Genomic DNA, 17,575 nt, shown 5'->3' with positions numbered 1-17,575 from the left:
AAGTATCCTTATACATCATATTTTACAAGCTTTCCATATCCATATGTAACAACTAAACTTATGGATAATAATAATTATTCCATTACAATGTCTTTTATTCCTAGTAATAAATATTACTATTCTTAATGTAATCTACATTTAGTGTACTAAACATACCCTAAGTAGACGCGCATGTCATCTATTGAATAGTGGAGCAGGGACTGGGACAAAGACCTTGAGATAAAGGATATGCATTCGTTTTGATAATATTTTGAAGGTTGAGTCTTGGGACTCTTCAACGGTAACTTTTCAATAATGAATTTTCAATTGTGTCTTTTCATAGTCTATTTATCTATTAATATTAAGTTATTTACGGCATCTTCTCAAAAAAAACAAAAAACAAAAAAAAAAAAACAAAATACACAAAGTTTGGAATTCTCCTTAATTGTTACTTGTACAATTCAATATTTGTTGTATCACAAACACAATTGATGAGAAACTTGATAGCTAACTCTTTTTTTTTTTTTTAAGATACAATAAAATTTCAACATATAATGTCTGCTTTATAATGAATGTTTCTATTATCAAGCTAAAACATTAATCGTTTTTTTGGTGTAGATGGGCTTCAAATCTTAGATCTCTTATTCGATGAAATGAAACTTTATTGGTTTAGCTAATTGGAACATACACAAACTCTCTCTGAACAAGGACATTTGAGTTGGCAAAAAAAAATTATCTTTTATTTTAACTGTTAACCACAGTAATATTTTCTATCTATCACTTAACTGCAAGGATCAATTTGACACAATATCAAAAAAATTAGGGACTAAAATAATACATTTAAAACATTTAGAACCAAATTAACACACAGTGAAAAGATTGGAAACTAATTTGAAACTTACCCCTTTTTTTCTCAAATGCTAAGATGAAATGCCAAAAATTGCTTAATGCCACACAATTACACAATTGGGGATATAATTATCCACACCTTTTGTGTGGAAGGCATCCGATAAATTATTGATGTGTTATTGCTAGAAAATGTTGGCATCAACATATATGTCTTGTTGCTCTCATGGACAATAACGACTTCGACCAGGACCTCCAAAGAATAACGTAGGCTCAAATGCAAGACTCTTTTGGTAATTAAGAGAGCTGTAGCAATAGGGTTCCTCGGAATCAGTATGTACCCATTCAGGGTACTTCAATTGGAGAGAATAATCCAAGATTCTAAGCTTATTAATGTAACAAGCTGCTCCCAACAACGCAGATGCATCATCTCCACTCCCCATGGCTGTTGTAGTGTGGGGTTTCACTCCCTTCACGTTTTTGCTATAAACATCCCCTCCCCATTGAACTAATACGGCTTTCTGTTGCATATATGTTAGGATTTCGAAGGGCCAATACCCTATCACATCGTCTCCAAATTTTAGCCACCATCTTTTCTGATTTGGATCCTAAAACAAAAAGATTGGATTTTAAACAAACCATTACATATCATTATTTACTCAAAGAGAAAAGGGAAAAAAATGGTATATTTATGTATGAGAATTGTACACACAAGTCAAGTACAAATCTTTTTAATAATTCCCTTCATTTATGTGATCAAATCTTTTCTTTTCTTTTCTTTTCCTTTTTGATAATTCAATAGGTGGGGTAGATTCCATGTTGGAAATACCGAAATACCAGAAAGTGTCATTTAAAATATAAAACTCTTGGCTTTATTTGATCATATCTATTGAACTATTTCTTCTAAATATACATACATACATACATATATATATATATATAAAGTTTAGAGAGAGAGAGAGAGATTCATTCATATATTTTACCATGTCAATTTGGATGCCGACCTCATATTGGTCTCCCCATCTTTGTGATGTAGGTTGAATAGCTGAACCTAATCCGATCTCTTGGCTAGTTTGTACAAATCCAGAGCAAATGAGGTTAATGCAACCCGTCTTCTGATACGAATCCAACTAAGTAGAAAAGTAAAAAAGAATAAATTAATAAATTAAAATATATTGTTAACTAATTGATATTTGTTTCCAAAGGAAAACTAAGATTGTTAGTATCCGTTTGGATACATGTTTGCGTCCACGTTTGCACGTTTTCTCCTTTTTTTTTTTTTTTTTTTTTTTTTTTTAAGCCGCAACTTTTGACCAATTCTCCTGTAAACAGTGCACTCGTGCACTGTTAACGAGTCTTTCAAACTTTACTTTTCAACTACTTTTTCATTAAAAATGGGCCCCACGGCACTATTCACACATTTAAAAATTATTTTTCTACAATGTTTTCAGTTTTTATTTCAGTTTCAGCAAAATAAGTTATATCCAAACGGACCCTTAGTGTAAACTCACAATTGTTTTTTGGATAAATTTGATAGTTATAACTGGGGAGGGGGATTTGATTTTGGAATGTCTCCATTGAAAATACCACAAGGTACCAATTGAGCTACATGAATCTTTGTGAAAACTCACACATAAAGTGTCAAAAATATAATTGAGATTGCAATTTCCCCTCTTTGGCTTAGCAAAAATGTACTTACAGTCCATCGTATAAATACTCGAGGTTGTGTATCACTGAATAACTTTGGGTTGACCTAGAAAAAGAGAAAACAATATTACCAAATTTTGAGGTTAAAAAAATGTGACTAATACCATGTGCATTAAATATGTACTAGAAAATGGGGTCAATTTTTTGTTTAATGAACCAACCATCCAGCCAGCTTCAATACTTTCAAAACTATCTCCAGGTCCACTTTTAAGCCAAATTTGAGCAGTAGTGTATTCATCGGGCGATTGAACTCTTGGATTCCAGATATTTATATTTCCTCTAGCACCAACATAACTATATCCCAATGTAATAAGATATGAAGTCTGGTTCACAAGCATCACCAAAAAAAAAAAAAAATCAGCATAATTATAAAAAATAAAAATAAAATAAAAAATGACAAATTTCAACATGAACATATTTATTAACTAATTGCAAGATTTCAATTATTTAAAATAAAAAAAAATTGTAATTTTTTTTTTTTTTGGTTTTAAAACCATGAAATCTTTTGGAACAAACTTGCATTTATTAACTAATTGCAAGATTTCAATTATTAAAAAAATTATAAATATTTTGTAACAAACTTGCATGTCGAATACTTTCCTTTTACATTTTTTTTTATTAGCAGCAAAGAATAAATACTGTGACAAAATCTTTTTAGGCAATTGGGAAGATACCTTTACAAAATAATACATATTTTTCCGAGATAATATCTTCCATAGAAAACCTTTATAAAAATTCAAAATCATCCATTGATGTGTTTGCATGCATCTTTAAATCTACTCACACACATATTAATAGTCAAATTCAAGTTACACCTAGTCTGTAAATCTTTGTTTTTATTACAACACTCAATAACTTTTTTGTGTATAACTATTTCATCTATGAAATGTTAAAATTTTTTTAACCTTAAAATTATAAACTAAATATCTATGATAATAAATAATATCTAATCAAAATGTATTATAAAAAAATAAAAAAAAAAAAAAAGTGCAATCTAATTGTGTTGAGCTCATGTCCATTGGGCATTAGCACAAAGCTAATGCACAAAACTATATATGATGTCTATGGCAAAAAAAGAAAAAAAAAATATATATATATATAGGCTATTACAAATTATAATTACTGAGTGGTCGGGTAAAGGAAAGACATTGACTTCTGTGCCATTGTTACGGTATACAAAATGACTACTTTGGTTATTTGTTGTGTTTGCAACAAAAGAAGACCGTGGGCCTTCCCTTCCAAAGTGCTCGATGGAGGCAGCCCCCAATAATTCTTTCCTCGTAATTCTGCGAATGGGAATGGTTCCCTTTGGACAACTTCCACTTTTGTGCCAAATTTGCGACAGAACTCGTTGGGATGACTCGTTTTTAGCAGCTGTAGTAGTGTCAGATGGAAAACTAATACTCGGTCTCATCTGCAAATTACATGAAACATTGTATTATGAGTTCTTTTACGACCACGCATTTTATTACAACTTGTTGAAATGATTTAAAAAAAAAAAAAAAAAAAAAAAGTGCAATCTAATTGTGTTGAGCTCATGTCCATTGGGCATTAGCACAAAGCTAATGCACAAAACTATATATGATGTCTATGGCAAAAAAAGAAAAAAAAAATATATATATATATATAGGCTATTACAAATTATAATTACCGAGTGGTCGGGTAAAGGAAAGACATTGACTTCTGTGCCATTGTTACGGTATACAAAATGACTACTTTGGTTATTTGTTGTGTTTGCAACAAAAGAAGACCGTGGGCCTTCCCTTCCAAAGTGCTCGATGGAGGCAGCCCCCAATAATTCTTTCCTCGTAATTCTGCGAATGGGAATGGTTCCCTTTGGACAACTTCCACTTTTGTGCCAAATTTGCGACAGAACTCGTTGGGATGACTCGTTTTTAGCAGCTGTAGTAGTGTCAGATGGAAAACTAATACTCGGTCTCATCTGCAAATTACATGAAACATTGTATTATGAGTTCTTTTACGACCACGCATTTTATTACAACTTGTTGAAATGATTGATTTTGAGCGGTGAATCATTAGAATGGTAAGTATGCATGTGAGCTTAGTTAAGTATTGAGGAAAATCAAAGAAAGTAAATAATATGTATAATAGAGTCCAATTCAATAAGTGCATTGAAGGAATTTATAATTTTAGATGCCCTAGAGTTTCTCTTATAACTTCACTAATAAGTTCATTTTGTTGCATCACACACACATATAAGTATATTTTGAATAAATAATCTAACATGAAGAGAGAATAAGGTTATGAAAGAAAATGTACCTCAATTTTATGGTTCTTTAATGCAGGATGATCAAAAGCAGGTTGCTTGTAGATGTCAACGCAATCGATAATATCTCCATCTTCACTCTATAAGTAAGAACCACAAATACTTAGCAACCCCCTTTTTTAAATTAAAAGATAGAAAGTTTTATTCAAAATTGAAGCACATCATTTACCAATAAGGCAACAAAAAAGTAAACGAAAAATTTCTAAGGCAATGCTTAGCATACTTGGTTAATAGCATTAGAATCCCTTCCTAAAAAAAAAAAAAAAAAAAAGCATTAGAATCCTTTTCATTTAAAATGGATCCAATTATGATTTGGATTAAATATTACAAATTTAATGGTGTATCTTATGCTATGCCATTTAAAAATTTTAAATGATGTGAAATTATGTACACTATTAGATCAAAAAAATATAATCTTAATTAATAATAACAAAAATTTCTTGATAATGAAAACTAGCATTGATGCAATCTCATACATAAAACTTTAATCAACAAGACGACTTTCAATCTGCATTTTGTTACTTCAGTGCTATATTTGACCTTTATAGCGTTTCATGGCTAATTATATATGATAATTATACAAACTATACGGTCAAAACAAGATGAATTTTATAGGCATTTTGGCCTATTGACGTTTCCACCCTAGATGTATTGGCCTATTGACATTTATAATCCATGCCACAATCCACATTTTACCATGAGGTATGAATTGCTCCGGGTTACAATCTCTAATCTATGAAAAAAAAAATTGTATGGATAAGATATTTCAATGTGACAGAGCCACATGGGTATATCTCTGAACGAGATTTTTCCTGGGGAGGATTTCAATTTTATATGTCATAGTGTTCAAATGGCATGGTTTTGAAGACAATTTGTGAAATGGAGGCAAAGAATTGGGTTCGACCAAATCTTGGCATAAATTAGAAATTAAGGAAATTTATGGAACTATCCCAAGTAATTTTCTTTTGGCCAAAACCTACGTGAGAGAGTGAGGTTAGACATATAATTTAGGACATGTTTGGTACACTAAAGGGAGATTACGATAGGAATATTAATCTCTTATTATTATTATTATTATTATTATTATTATAAAGAATATTAATCTTTATTATCGGGAATAAAATATGTTGTAGAATTCCTATTCATAGTTCATACGTTTGGTTGTAAAATTAGTTGTACATGTGGAAATCTTTTAAAAGATGATGCATATGGAAATGTTGTATTTTTTAAAATATATTGATTGAAAATTGTTACACTACTAAGGAATAACTCTCTTTAGAGAGTGATAACTATTCCTCAATTTATGTAATAGCTAATCCTAAGTCATAACTATTCATTGTAATGAAGATGCAACTAAATAACTAAATAGCTATTATACAAGAATTACCATTCTATCATGAGATCTAGTTACCGCATGGCAAACATGCCCTAAATGTTTATAATAGGTATGTAGAGTCAAAACATAGGCATTGACGCGCCATGACACGAGACACAAAAATTCTTGAAAAATAATAGTATGAGACAGTGGGGATATCACAATTAATTAATATACATCGTTAGATAGTTCTATTACCATAACTTTTGAGTGATTCTTGTTATTTTGTCTTTATATTAGAACCTCATTCCCTTTTCATTGTGTGTCTATGTGTGATTGTTTCTATAAAAAGATAGATTTTAGTCATTAATAGGCATATTTTATGGTTATTTTAAGTTTAAAATAAATAATAATTATCCAAATATTTAGAAATAAAATCAAAATTTAGATATAATTTTCCTCCTACACACAACATGAACATGCATGTAGGAGTTTCCCTTGACATGTCAAACAAAGACATAGAAAATTTCAAAGTGTCTATGCTCCTTTAATTTTTTGGTTGATAATTACAACACAAGTTCAACCCATGCATGACATATATTCTGTGATGATTTCTCTTAATCATTAAGCCAAGACACCAATTGACTTTTGGTGTCTTTGCTTCTTTGCATAAGAGGATAGTGGAAAGTTTAGTAGAAAAAAAAATTACCTTAATACTCTTGGCTGCTGGCTTATTGAGAAGCTTCAATTTTCTATTGACTTCTGATGTAATTTTTCTAGCTTTACCTTCTACATCTACACTGCTTAAAACAAGCAAAGCTATCACAAACAAAAGCCTTAGAGTAATTCTTTTCTCCATACCCTCACTTTCTCTGTCTCTCTCAAACAAAAACACTACACATATGGAGAGTAGCAAGAAACCATAAGAGATTTATAAGTCAATTTGGCCTAGAGAAGGAAAACATTAATTCTTAATGAAATGTTGCACAGTTTTCAATGGTATTCTATCCTTCTAAAGTTTCCATTTTTCCATATGTGTTCCTTTGGAAATTTTTTATCCAAGATAGAATTTAACTCTAATCTAATCTAAGTATATATGTATGTGAAGCTCTCTTCTGGAGACTTGAACTCCAGCCCTTGCTAAATTAAGTTACTTATTAAAGATTGACAATGCATTAAATGACATTCTCTTAAAATACTGAATTTTTTAAAGAATTTTATTAATGGGTGCTCTTAGAGCAATTGTTATTAGACAATTTTAGGAAAGTTTTAACACAACTTTTATAGGAAATATAAAAAGTCGGCAAAAAAATTAATTGTTTTTATCATTTTCCCATTAAATATTTCTTAAAATAGTTTCTAACCAATACACTTAGGGCATTTGTTAACTTTTTTTTCCTTTTCTAAACATACCAAACAAAATGGGATGGAGGGACTAAGAGTATATTTTGACCTTTAATAATGCATTAAATGCACATTTATCATTGCTTTTAGGGTTTTACCAAATAATAAATACTCAATTTAATTTGGCAATCAATTAATGATAGTTTTATGATATTATGAATCTAGGATTTCATTAACAAAATCCAAATAGTAAATACTCCTCAATCTAATTTGATAATCAATTGATGATAGTTTTATGATATTAGAAATCTAGGATCCTATATGTTCTATTACAAATATTAATGTTCCACCAATCATAAATATATAAATTGAACATTCATTTATTATATCATTGAAGTGACACCAATCACATTTATTATCATGATAGTTTGTAACTCATTTGTAATACTAAAATTGATTGTAGTTCTTTTAGGCTTTAGCATTTTTCTTGTCACTATGCTTTTAAGGAAATTCCAAATTAGGAGAGTTATATTTTCGCTTTAGGTTTTGGAAACTGAGGTTACAATTTAAAAAAAAAAAATTGATAGTTTCAACTTACAACAATTGAGGGGAGGAGATTTGAATCTTGAATGTTTTCTTCAAAAATACTAAGAGGTATTAATTGAACTATAAGGCTCTTGGCACAAATTTAGGTTGCATTCTAAAAACACTAGTCTAGGAATCAAAAAAGGGGCATTGATTTTCACACACTTCTTATTGTATATTGTTTGTACTCATCACCCATTTCATGTTTTAAATATGGATATCAATAAATAAAAAATGTGACAATCATGTGTGAAATTATGGACGTAAATCACATAATGTGTTTGTGGTCTACATCAACAAGTGTGAAGTGTGAGAGAACAATTATTGCCCAAGAAATTACAATGTCGTAGGAGAAGGAAAGAGTTTCCAACTAGATACATGTTTATGAAATTACAAATGGTAGTCTTGGATATTGATATAACACAATCATAATTGCTAGGTTGTATACATTATCTTGACTTTTGCACTGGGTATTATAAATGAGTTACTTAGTATCAAAATTAAGAAAAATAAAATGGGCACTTAGTGTAAAATTAGACTTAATGAGAAGCTAATTTAGATTTGATTTTGATTTTGATTGTACTTCAACTTCGATATCTTACATATGATTAATCAGCACGAGAAATTTTTTATATTATCCATTCCCTTCTACTAGCCATTACAAGTCCTTAAGGGCAAATATAATTTTTACCAGGCCCTCCATAAAAAAATTCAGGATCTTCAATGTAATCTCCAACATACATAACATCGTAGCAGTTGTAGTCATCCGTATAAGTTTCTACCCAATCTGGGAACTTCAAGGTTGGAGAATTGTCATGTATTCGCATTCGTGTTATGCATCCTGAATTGCACAGATAAGGAAGAGGAAAGTTTCCATTTCCCATAGCTGTTGTAGTGTGTGGAGCATGTTGCAGTTTGGAGCTATATACTTCACCTCCCCAATCCACAATTTCTGCGTGAAAGCTTAAAGATTTGAATAAATCAGGTGGCCAATAACCAATGTTGATTTTCTCTCCATATTGCACCCACCAATTGCCTGTACTAGGATCCTAAAGTCAAAAGCAATCGTTAGAATATTTGTTAAATAAATAAATTCAACAATTTCTAACCGTTTAAGCTTTTGGTGCACTTAATAATTAATTATCATGATATAAGAGTATGTAGTCATAAATTTGAATTATGTCTCCACTCAATTGATGGAATGCATTTCAATTGCATATGTTAATTCTAATAGAATATCGGTCAAGTGTTAAATTCATGTTATCCTATTAGTTTAATCTTTTGAAATCGAATAGTAATTTATCATTATAACAAAACATGGTTAAAAATCTTACGTATTAGGCCCCCACATTAAGAGAGAGTTTGAGCCATGCATGAAACAATTGTTAGAAGATTGGTTAAGATTAAATTCACTATTTCCTATCAAACTTTTGGGATCAAGTTGTAATTTACCAAATTATGAAAATGAATTACATTCATTTGCTAACCTTAAAAATGTAAATGGTTATTTGATATGAGAGTCCACCAGGCAACGAAATTGGATATATTGCTGCGCCAAGAGTAATTCTATCACTGGTTTGACGTGTTGAACACAGACACATGGAAAATTTCAAAGTGTCTATGCTCCTCTTTTTTTTTTCTTTTTTCTTTTTTGTCGTTGTTGTTGATAGATACTACACATTTTAACCTACGACATCTATTATGTGATATTGCTCTTTATCATCATGCCAAGACACCACTTGATTCTTGGTATAGACGAGATTCAAATCCCAAAATTCTTATTGTATGATAAAAGAGATTTTATCGATTGAGCTCACTAGAACCCATAGTGTTTCTACATCTTAATATAGGAGGATAGTGGAAAGTTTAATAGAAGAAAAATACTTTAATACTCTTGATTGCTGGCCTGTTGAGAAGCTTCAATTTTCTATTGATTTTTGGTGAAAATTTTCTAGCTTCAGCTTTGACTCCTACACTACTCAATACAAGCAAAGCTATCACAAACAAAAGCCTCAGGGTAATTTTTTTCCCCATACTCTCTCTTCCTCTGTCTCTCTCAAGCAAACAAACTATACGTAGAGAGAGGAGCAAGAAACCAAAAGAGATTTATGAGTCAGTTTGGCTTAGGGAAGGAAAACATTAAGAGTACGTTTGGTACACTGAATGTGGATTACAACAGAAATAATAATATTTATTACCGGGAATAAAATGTATTGTAATGGAATAACTAAACCTATTAATTAGTTTGGTTATGAGTTGTAACATTAGAATAAAACTTATGATCTATTTTAGGAAATATCTCATTCATACAGTTGTATTTCTTAGAAAATAATATATTTTAAATTTTAGAGAGATGAGTTATTTTTTTGATGATTTTTTATTTCCATAATTGTTAGGTGAATATGGAAAGTTTATTATTTGGAAATATATTAATGTTAGAAATTATTACATCTACTAAGGAATAACTATTACAACCCTTTTAGAGATGAATAGTTATTTCTCATTTTAAAGAATAGCTATTCATAAAGAATTACTAATCTCTGTAATAAAAACATAACCAAACTATAAAATAGCTAAACCATAAGAATGATTGTTACATTACAGTGCCTATTACAATTTACTAAACGTGCTTTAATTCTTAATAAAATGTTGCACAATTTTCAATGGTATTAATTCTATCCTTCAAAAGTTACTAACTTTTCATATAGGTTCATTTGCCAAAATTAAGTTACTTAATATATTAAATGGTGCTCTCTTAAAAAAAATTCGAAAACATGCCAAACATAATAGGATGGAAGGAATGCGCATCCTGTGTCTCAAGGTCTTCGTCTCCGTCCCTGCTCTTCCACTCAACAAATGACACATGTCTATTTATTATTTTGAGTTAACGTCTCTTTAAGATTTAAGTCCCGTTAACGTCTCTTTACTATATGGCTCTGATTAACCAAGAATCAAAATATTCACGACGTAAACAACTAGCTGGAGCTGAAAGAAAAGCGTAAGAGGTGTGAAAAGGCTTTGCATGTAATCAGATCAGACATTCACACCCAAGGGCTGAAGAAAAAAAAAAAGAAAAAAGAAAAAAAAAGAGCCATGTGATTGTGAGGTCTTTTTTATTACCTTTTTTATTTTTGCTTTTAAGTTTTGACTAGAACGTTTGATCTCCTCTGACTAACGTTAACACTAGTGGACGAGTAAGTCTAGTACCTGAATTAATTCTACAACTTTACTATATGGTGGGTCTTGTGAGTGGTGAAATCATAGACTCAGATGTACCATTATTTTATTTGCACCACTTACAATGCGCCACACAGGTAAATTGTGATAAAAGTAGAGGAAATTTTTGTGGCACTAGACTTACTCCTAGCTGGCTAACTAACAGAAACTAATTCTACTCAGAGACATTAGCGTGTATAATAGTTCTTGTAACGGAATAGTTATTTATGTGTAATAGCAATTCAATCATTTGGTTGCGTGGGTTCCAGTTAGCTTAATTAGTAAAATCTCTAATAGTTGAATAAGAGATTTGTGATTTAATTCTCGCCTATACCAAAAACACGTCTGATGATAAAAGAGTTATCATTGGGAGCAAACACTATAGGTTGAAACTCTCTAAAAAAAAAAAAAAAAATTCACTTGGTTGCATATTTATTACATGGATTAGTTATTATATTGAAATAACTATTCTTTAAATTGAAGAATAACTATTTCATTTTAAAATGGATGTAATTGTTATTTCTTGGTGCATATAATAAATTTTAAAATTAATGTATTTTCAAAAATATAAAATTTCCTTACACATCATATTTTACAAGGTTTCCATATCCATATGTAACAACTAAACTTATGGATAGTAATAGTTATTTCATTACAATGTCTTTTAATCCTAATAATAAAGATTACTATTATTAATATAATCTACATTCAGTGTACCAAACATACCCTAAGTAGAGGATGCGCATTTGTTTTGATAATATTTTGAAGGTTGAGTCTCGAGACTCTTCAATGGTAGCTTTTCAATCATTTATCTATTAATATTAAGTTATTTACAGCATCTTCTCAAAAAAAAAAAAAAAAAAAAACAAAAACAAAAACAAACAAACAAACAGAATACACAAAGTTTGGAATTCTCCTTAATTATTACTTGTACAATTCAATATTTGTTGTATCACAAACACAATTGATGAAAAACTTGGTAGCAAACTCTTATCTTTTTTAAGATGCAATAAAATTTCAACATATAATGTCTGTTTTATAATGAATGTTTCTATTATCAAGCTAAAACATTAATCGTTTTTTGGTGTAGATGGGATTCAAACCTTAAATCTCTTATTCGATGAAATGAAACTTTATTGGTTTAGCTAATTGGAACATACACAAACTCTCTTCTAAACAAGGACATTTGAGTTGGCAAAAAAATTATTTTTTATTTTAACTGTTAACCACATTAATATTTTCTATTTATCACTTAACTACAAGGATCAATTTGACACAATATCAAAAAAATTAGGAACTAAAATAATACATTTAAAACATTTGGAACCAAATTAACACACAGTGAAAAGATTGGAAACTAATTTGAAACTTACCCCTTTTTTTCTCAAATGCTAAGATGAAATGCCAAAAATTGCTTAATGCCACACAATTACACAATTGGGGATATAATTATCCACACCTTTTGGGTAGAAGGTATTAGGTTCTAAGTACTTAGAAACTAATGTATTAAAATTCTAATTTGTATTATTGGCAAATCATGATCAAAACAGGTTGTTAGTCTTATTTTAGACTTGCTCAAAGTATGTCATTTATGTAAAGTTGGAATCGAGTTAACTGCAGAATTGACTGTGCAATTCTGACTGACTCGATCGATCGAAAGTTGTGCAGATTTTTTTTTTCTGCAGAATTTTCAACTCAGCCCTAAGCCCATATGATGTGTAGGGTTTTATGTTTTGCCCTAGGTATGAAATGAAAACCCTAGCTACGTTTTAGAGGTTGCTCTATTTGTTATGTGTGTAAATCTCTTATGAAATCTGAGAGGTGATTGCCTTCACACATGCTTAGGATTAACCAAAAGGAGATTTCATTGAGAGCTTGATGATCATTTAGTTACTGCACCAAAGAGTTTAAAAATACGCAAGCGAGAGTGCTTGTACTTGCTGGAGAATCCAAAAAAGAAGGAGTCCGTGGTTTCGAAACTTACACGTGGTCGTATCAGTAAGTTTTCTACTGGTAGGTAGCAATAGAATGTTAGTGGTCTTAGTCACTATTGTAAAAATTCAATTATTTCATAGTGGATTTAGGTTTACCTTGAGGATAACTAGGTTAAATCCTCCCTAAGTTTTTTACCGGTTTGATTTTCCTGGGTCATCATATCTTTATGTTCTTTATGTTCTGCACTTTACATTGATATGATTATATGATTGTGTTAACCTAGATCTGAAATTTGGACTAAGTAATAACTTGGCTAATTAATTAGGTTAATCCAGTTGTATTTTGAGGGATCTAAAAACAAACAAGTGGTATCAGAGCGGGTAGTTCTCTTGTTATAGATCTTTTGATCTCTGAGCTGATCCTTGACCCCTGTTGTCATGGAACACGGACACTCTCTAGTTATTCCTCCCCACTTTGATGGGAATAATTATGCTTATTGGAAAGTAAGGATGAAAGCATTTCTGAAATCTATTGATGAAAGAGTCTGGAACTCCATTGAGTATGGATGAGAGAAGCCCACTACTCCTATGAGTGAGTGGCAAACTTCTCAAAAAGAAGCAGTCGCGTTTAATAGCAAAGGTATAAATGCTATCTTTAACGCTGTTTCTATGAAGGAATTTAAAAGAATCTCTAATGTTGAGATTGCTCATACTGCTTGGAATATCCTCCAAACTGTGCACTAAGGCACAAAGGCTATCAAAATTAATAAGTTGCAGCAATTAACATCTAGATTTGAGAGCATTAGGATGTTTGATGATGAATCTTTTAATGAATATTATGTTAAACTTAATGACATTGTTAATTCTGCATACAACTTAGGTGAAATCTATGATTAACCTAAAATTATTAAGAAGATACTTAGATCTTTAATTGAAGACTTTAGACCCAAGGTGATTGTCATCACTGAGAGCAAGGATATGGACTCTATCCCTATTGATGAACTTGTAGGATTTATTCAGTCCTATGAGTTAGACCTACCCAAAACTAGTAAATCCAAATCAATGGCTCTTAAGTCAGTGGATGATGTTGAGGTTGGTGGATTTGATGATGAGCTCTCTGCTACAAAGATTGCTTACCTTGCCAAGAACTTTAGAAATTTCCTTAGAAATAGCAACAGAAGGGCAAGAGGTAAGAACACTACTAAACCTAGAAATTTTAGGAAAAATGATCCCACTAAGGTTAACAACACTGAAAAACCTAGAGAAAAAGTAGGTCAATCTTCTATAATTCTATAGGTCCTCAATGTTTTGGATGTCAAGGGTATGGTTACATGAAATCTGAATGTCCTACATACTTAAGCTCTAAGGGTAAGGCTATGACTGTAACCCTTAGTGCTAATGAAGTTTCCGATGATAAGTCTGTTTCTGACGAGGATGAAAACTTTATTGCTTTCACTGCTACTACTGTAGGCAATGAAAGCGTGTCTGTTGAAGAGAACCCTTCTGATAGGAAACTCTCTGAGGATGTAGATCTTCAAGAAGCCTATAACAAACTTTGCAAAGTTGCTACAAAGGATGCTATGAATGTTGATCTTGGCTTGAAGAAAATTGCATCTTTTAAACTTAATAAGAAAAATTTGCTTGTGAAACTGTTTGATGCTAATGAACTTTTGAACAATGTGAAAACTGAGAATATACTTTTGCTTGATAAAGTTAAGAATTTGAAACTTGAACTATCTGTTGCTAGAGATCAATCTATTAAGTTTGCAAGCTCCAAACTTAATCACATGCTAAGTGTTCAAAAGTTTCCCTCTGACAAACCTAGCTTAGGTTTTGTAGAAAGCATCTCTATGTCTGTACCCCATTCCACAAACTTTGTTCCTTCTTCTTCCTCCGAACCCCCTGTGAGTGAGCCTGTTAAACCTGTAGAGGTCACACCTTCTAGGAAGATTAGGGTTGATCTGAAAGAGTCTAAACCTAAGGAGTCTACCCTTTCTAAGGACAAGGTGTATGGTAAGCCTATTTGGATTTGTCATTTTTATGGAAAATCTGGGCACATTCGTCCAAACTGTTTCAAGTTGCAAGCTGTTAAGCGAGTAAATAAGCCAAAAGTGTCTGTGCCTCAAGCACAAAATCCTATGGTACTTATTGGTGAATTGGTAAAAGCTTTCAACCTTTATTCCAATCATTGAGTTGGAAATCACTCTAATGTGAATAAGAACTCCAATGCTCAAGGTGCATTTAAAAAGTTTTGGATGCAAAAGACTCGATCTAATTGAGTCTTTCTGACATAGTCCTTGTGCTTCTTTGCTCTACTCTTTGTGACCATTGTTCTTTGGTTTTTTGTTTTCTTTTTGTTTCTAGAACTTGCATTGCATAACATTCATGCATTTCATTATAGGACTGTTTTTGTTTCTTCTTTTCAAAATTAAAAAAAAAAAAAAAAAAAAAAAAAGGGAAGCAAATTGTGTTTTGTATTTATTTTCTTGGTTTTGAAAACAAGGTTAGTCAATTTATTTTCACATAACATGTCTTTGTACCTTGTTTAGCTCGGATGAGCTTATTTATTGCACTTTACCAATTGAAACTTTATAGTGCATGTTGCATGGGAAATATGTTTATGATTTTTGATCACTTTGTCTTGATCTTGAAGTCACATGTCTTTGACTATCAGTTTTAAACCTTTTAAGAAATACATAAATAACCATCTCACCATTGTTCACTAGCCAATCGTGAACACCTTAGTGCATATCGTAAGATTTTGTACTCGCAAAAGTGTAGCACATGCACAAAAAGAACATAAGGTGTAGCCTCGGTTTAAATGCTTAAAATTGGTGTGTACATTATTGGACTTAATGTTAAATCAAACAACTATAATTAATGCGTACATTATCCCGGCTATTTTAATAAGTTTTTGCTAAATTAAAATTTGTGTGTACAATATGAGGCAAATCAAGAAACTTATATGATTGCAAACTTATGATCTAAAAGATGTGGGAGTTATATGATGCAACTCTTTATAAGTTTCTGCTAAATTAAAATTTTTGTGTACAATATGAGGCAAATCAAGAAACTTACATAATTGCAAGCTTATGATCTAGGAGATGTGGGAGTTATATGATGTAACTCTTTAGGTGATAGTCTCTTTCAAATTCTATGTGATGAATTTTGTAGACTTTGTGGTTGATTTCTATTCACATATCACCTCACATGTATCTCAAGCTTTTGCTAGTTGCACCCACTACACAAGTTACTCTTTGCTAAACTTTGAACATGTTATTGTGTGTGTTTTCTGTTAGACCACCCAAGTTTGAAAATTCCTTGAGTTTTATGCAAAACATATTTGATACTTGAGAATTTAAGGGAATTGATTGAAAATCTTAATTTTGGAAAAACTGGGTTCAAATCTTGTGTTTTTGAAAGACATTTCATCTCATACTAATGCATTTTATTTTTAAAATTCAATGTTTTGAGGAGTTTCTGCACAAAAATTGCTTTATTTTTCAAAAATTTGTTTTTTCTAGAATTTCGATTGATCGAATCTGTTCTTTGATCAATCGAAATTGCGATTAAAAGTTTTGGTCGGCCTCTGCCTGTTTTGATCGATGCTCGATTGATATTGGATCAATCGAAGCATTTTCGATCGATCGAACCTAAATTTTGATCAATCGAAAATCGTATAGAGTTTTTTTAAAAATATGATTTTGACGTGTTCTAACTCACTTTTCAAAAGTTTTTCAACTTTTTCTCTCTCCATACAACTTGGTCAAGGCTCTAATCCATTTTTTTGTCATTTTCCTCCGTTTCTTTTGCAAGGTTTTTCTCTCCAAAGGCCGATAAGACCATATTACCCCTCCTTTTGATTTTATTTTCAAGTTTCATGCATTTTGCATGCATTCTCATTGAGAATTTCGAACCTAAAATTTTTTGGGGTTTTTGACGATTCAACTCATATTTCTTGAAATTGATCGATTGGTTTTGTTGGGGGATGTTATAAACATGTTCTTGATGTTTTAATTTGATCAATTTGGTGAATTTTGAGAAATTGAAAATTCTAGGGCTTGAATATACCCGAATTGGGGATTTTGTTCAAATTGAGTTTAATTGATGAAATTGGCTTATTAGATTGATTAGTTTGATCATAATAAAGTGTTTTCTAGGTTGTGTGACAATCAATTGGTCAATTTGGTACAAATTGAACAAGTGGTTTTTCAAAATTTTGGGTTTTTTGTTCTAAACTCTATGCTTAAGCCAATTTTGTGATTCTAAACTCAAATTGAACTTGTTATCACTACATTAGAGCATGTATCATGACATTTATCTGTTCATGCATCATATAGATTGTTATTTCTTTTTTTTTTT

The 17,575-nt window shown here is 31.0% G+C and overlaps 1 protein-coding gene across 1 annotated transcript; it reads right to left on the bottom strand.

Moving 5' to 3' along the window:
- Window positions 1-1,009: 1,009 nt before the first annotated feature.
- LOC111999099 (protein neprosin) lies at window positions 1,010-8,947 on the bottom strand. Its single transcript, XM_065773197.1, has 8 exons — window positions 8,755-8,947; window positions 6,844-7,028; window positions 4,813-4,899; window positions 4,355-4,474; window positions 2,694-2,858; window positions 2,525-2,578; window positions 1,809-1,955; window positions 1,010-1,433 (listed from the first exon to the last, which is right to left on the bottom strand). Exons 1-8 carry the CDS (start codon window positions 8,945-8,947, stop codon window positions 1,050-1,052), a joined length of 1,335 nt encoding a protein of 444 aa, XP_065629269.1. The 3' UTR covers window positions 1,010-1,049.
- Between the last annotated feature and the right edge of the window lie 8,628 nt (window positions 8,948-17,575).

Source organism: Quercus suber, unplaced genomic scaffold (genome assembly GCF_002906115.3).
Source record: "Quercus suber isolate HL8 unplaced genomic scaffold, Cork oak 2.0 scaffold_70, whole genome shotgun sequence".
NCBI lineage: Eukaryota > Viridiplantae > Streptophyta > Magnoliopsida > Fagales > Fagaceae > Quercus > Quercus suber.
The sequence above is the reverse complement of the archived record's forward strand: the minus strand, read 5'-3'. Positions and strand labels throughout refer to the sequence as shown.

Excerpts from the sequence above, each read along its gene's own strand:
- LOC111999099 (XM_065773197.1), bottom strand. The coding sequence starts at position 8,947 with ATGGGAAATGGAAACTTTCCTCTTCCTTATCTGTGCAATTCAGGATGC. Across the intron at positions 7,029-8,754 it reads ATTTTTTTATGGAGGGCCTG|TGTTTTTGTTTGAGAGAGAC; the intron begins GTAAAAATTATA and ends CCATATGTGTAG. Across the intron at positions 2,859-4,354 it reads GTCCAAAGGGAACCATTCCC|CAGACTTCATATCTTATTAC; the intron begins ATTCGCAGAATT and ends ATGCTTGTGAAC.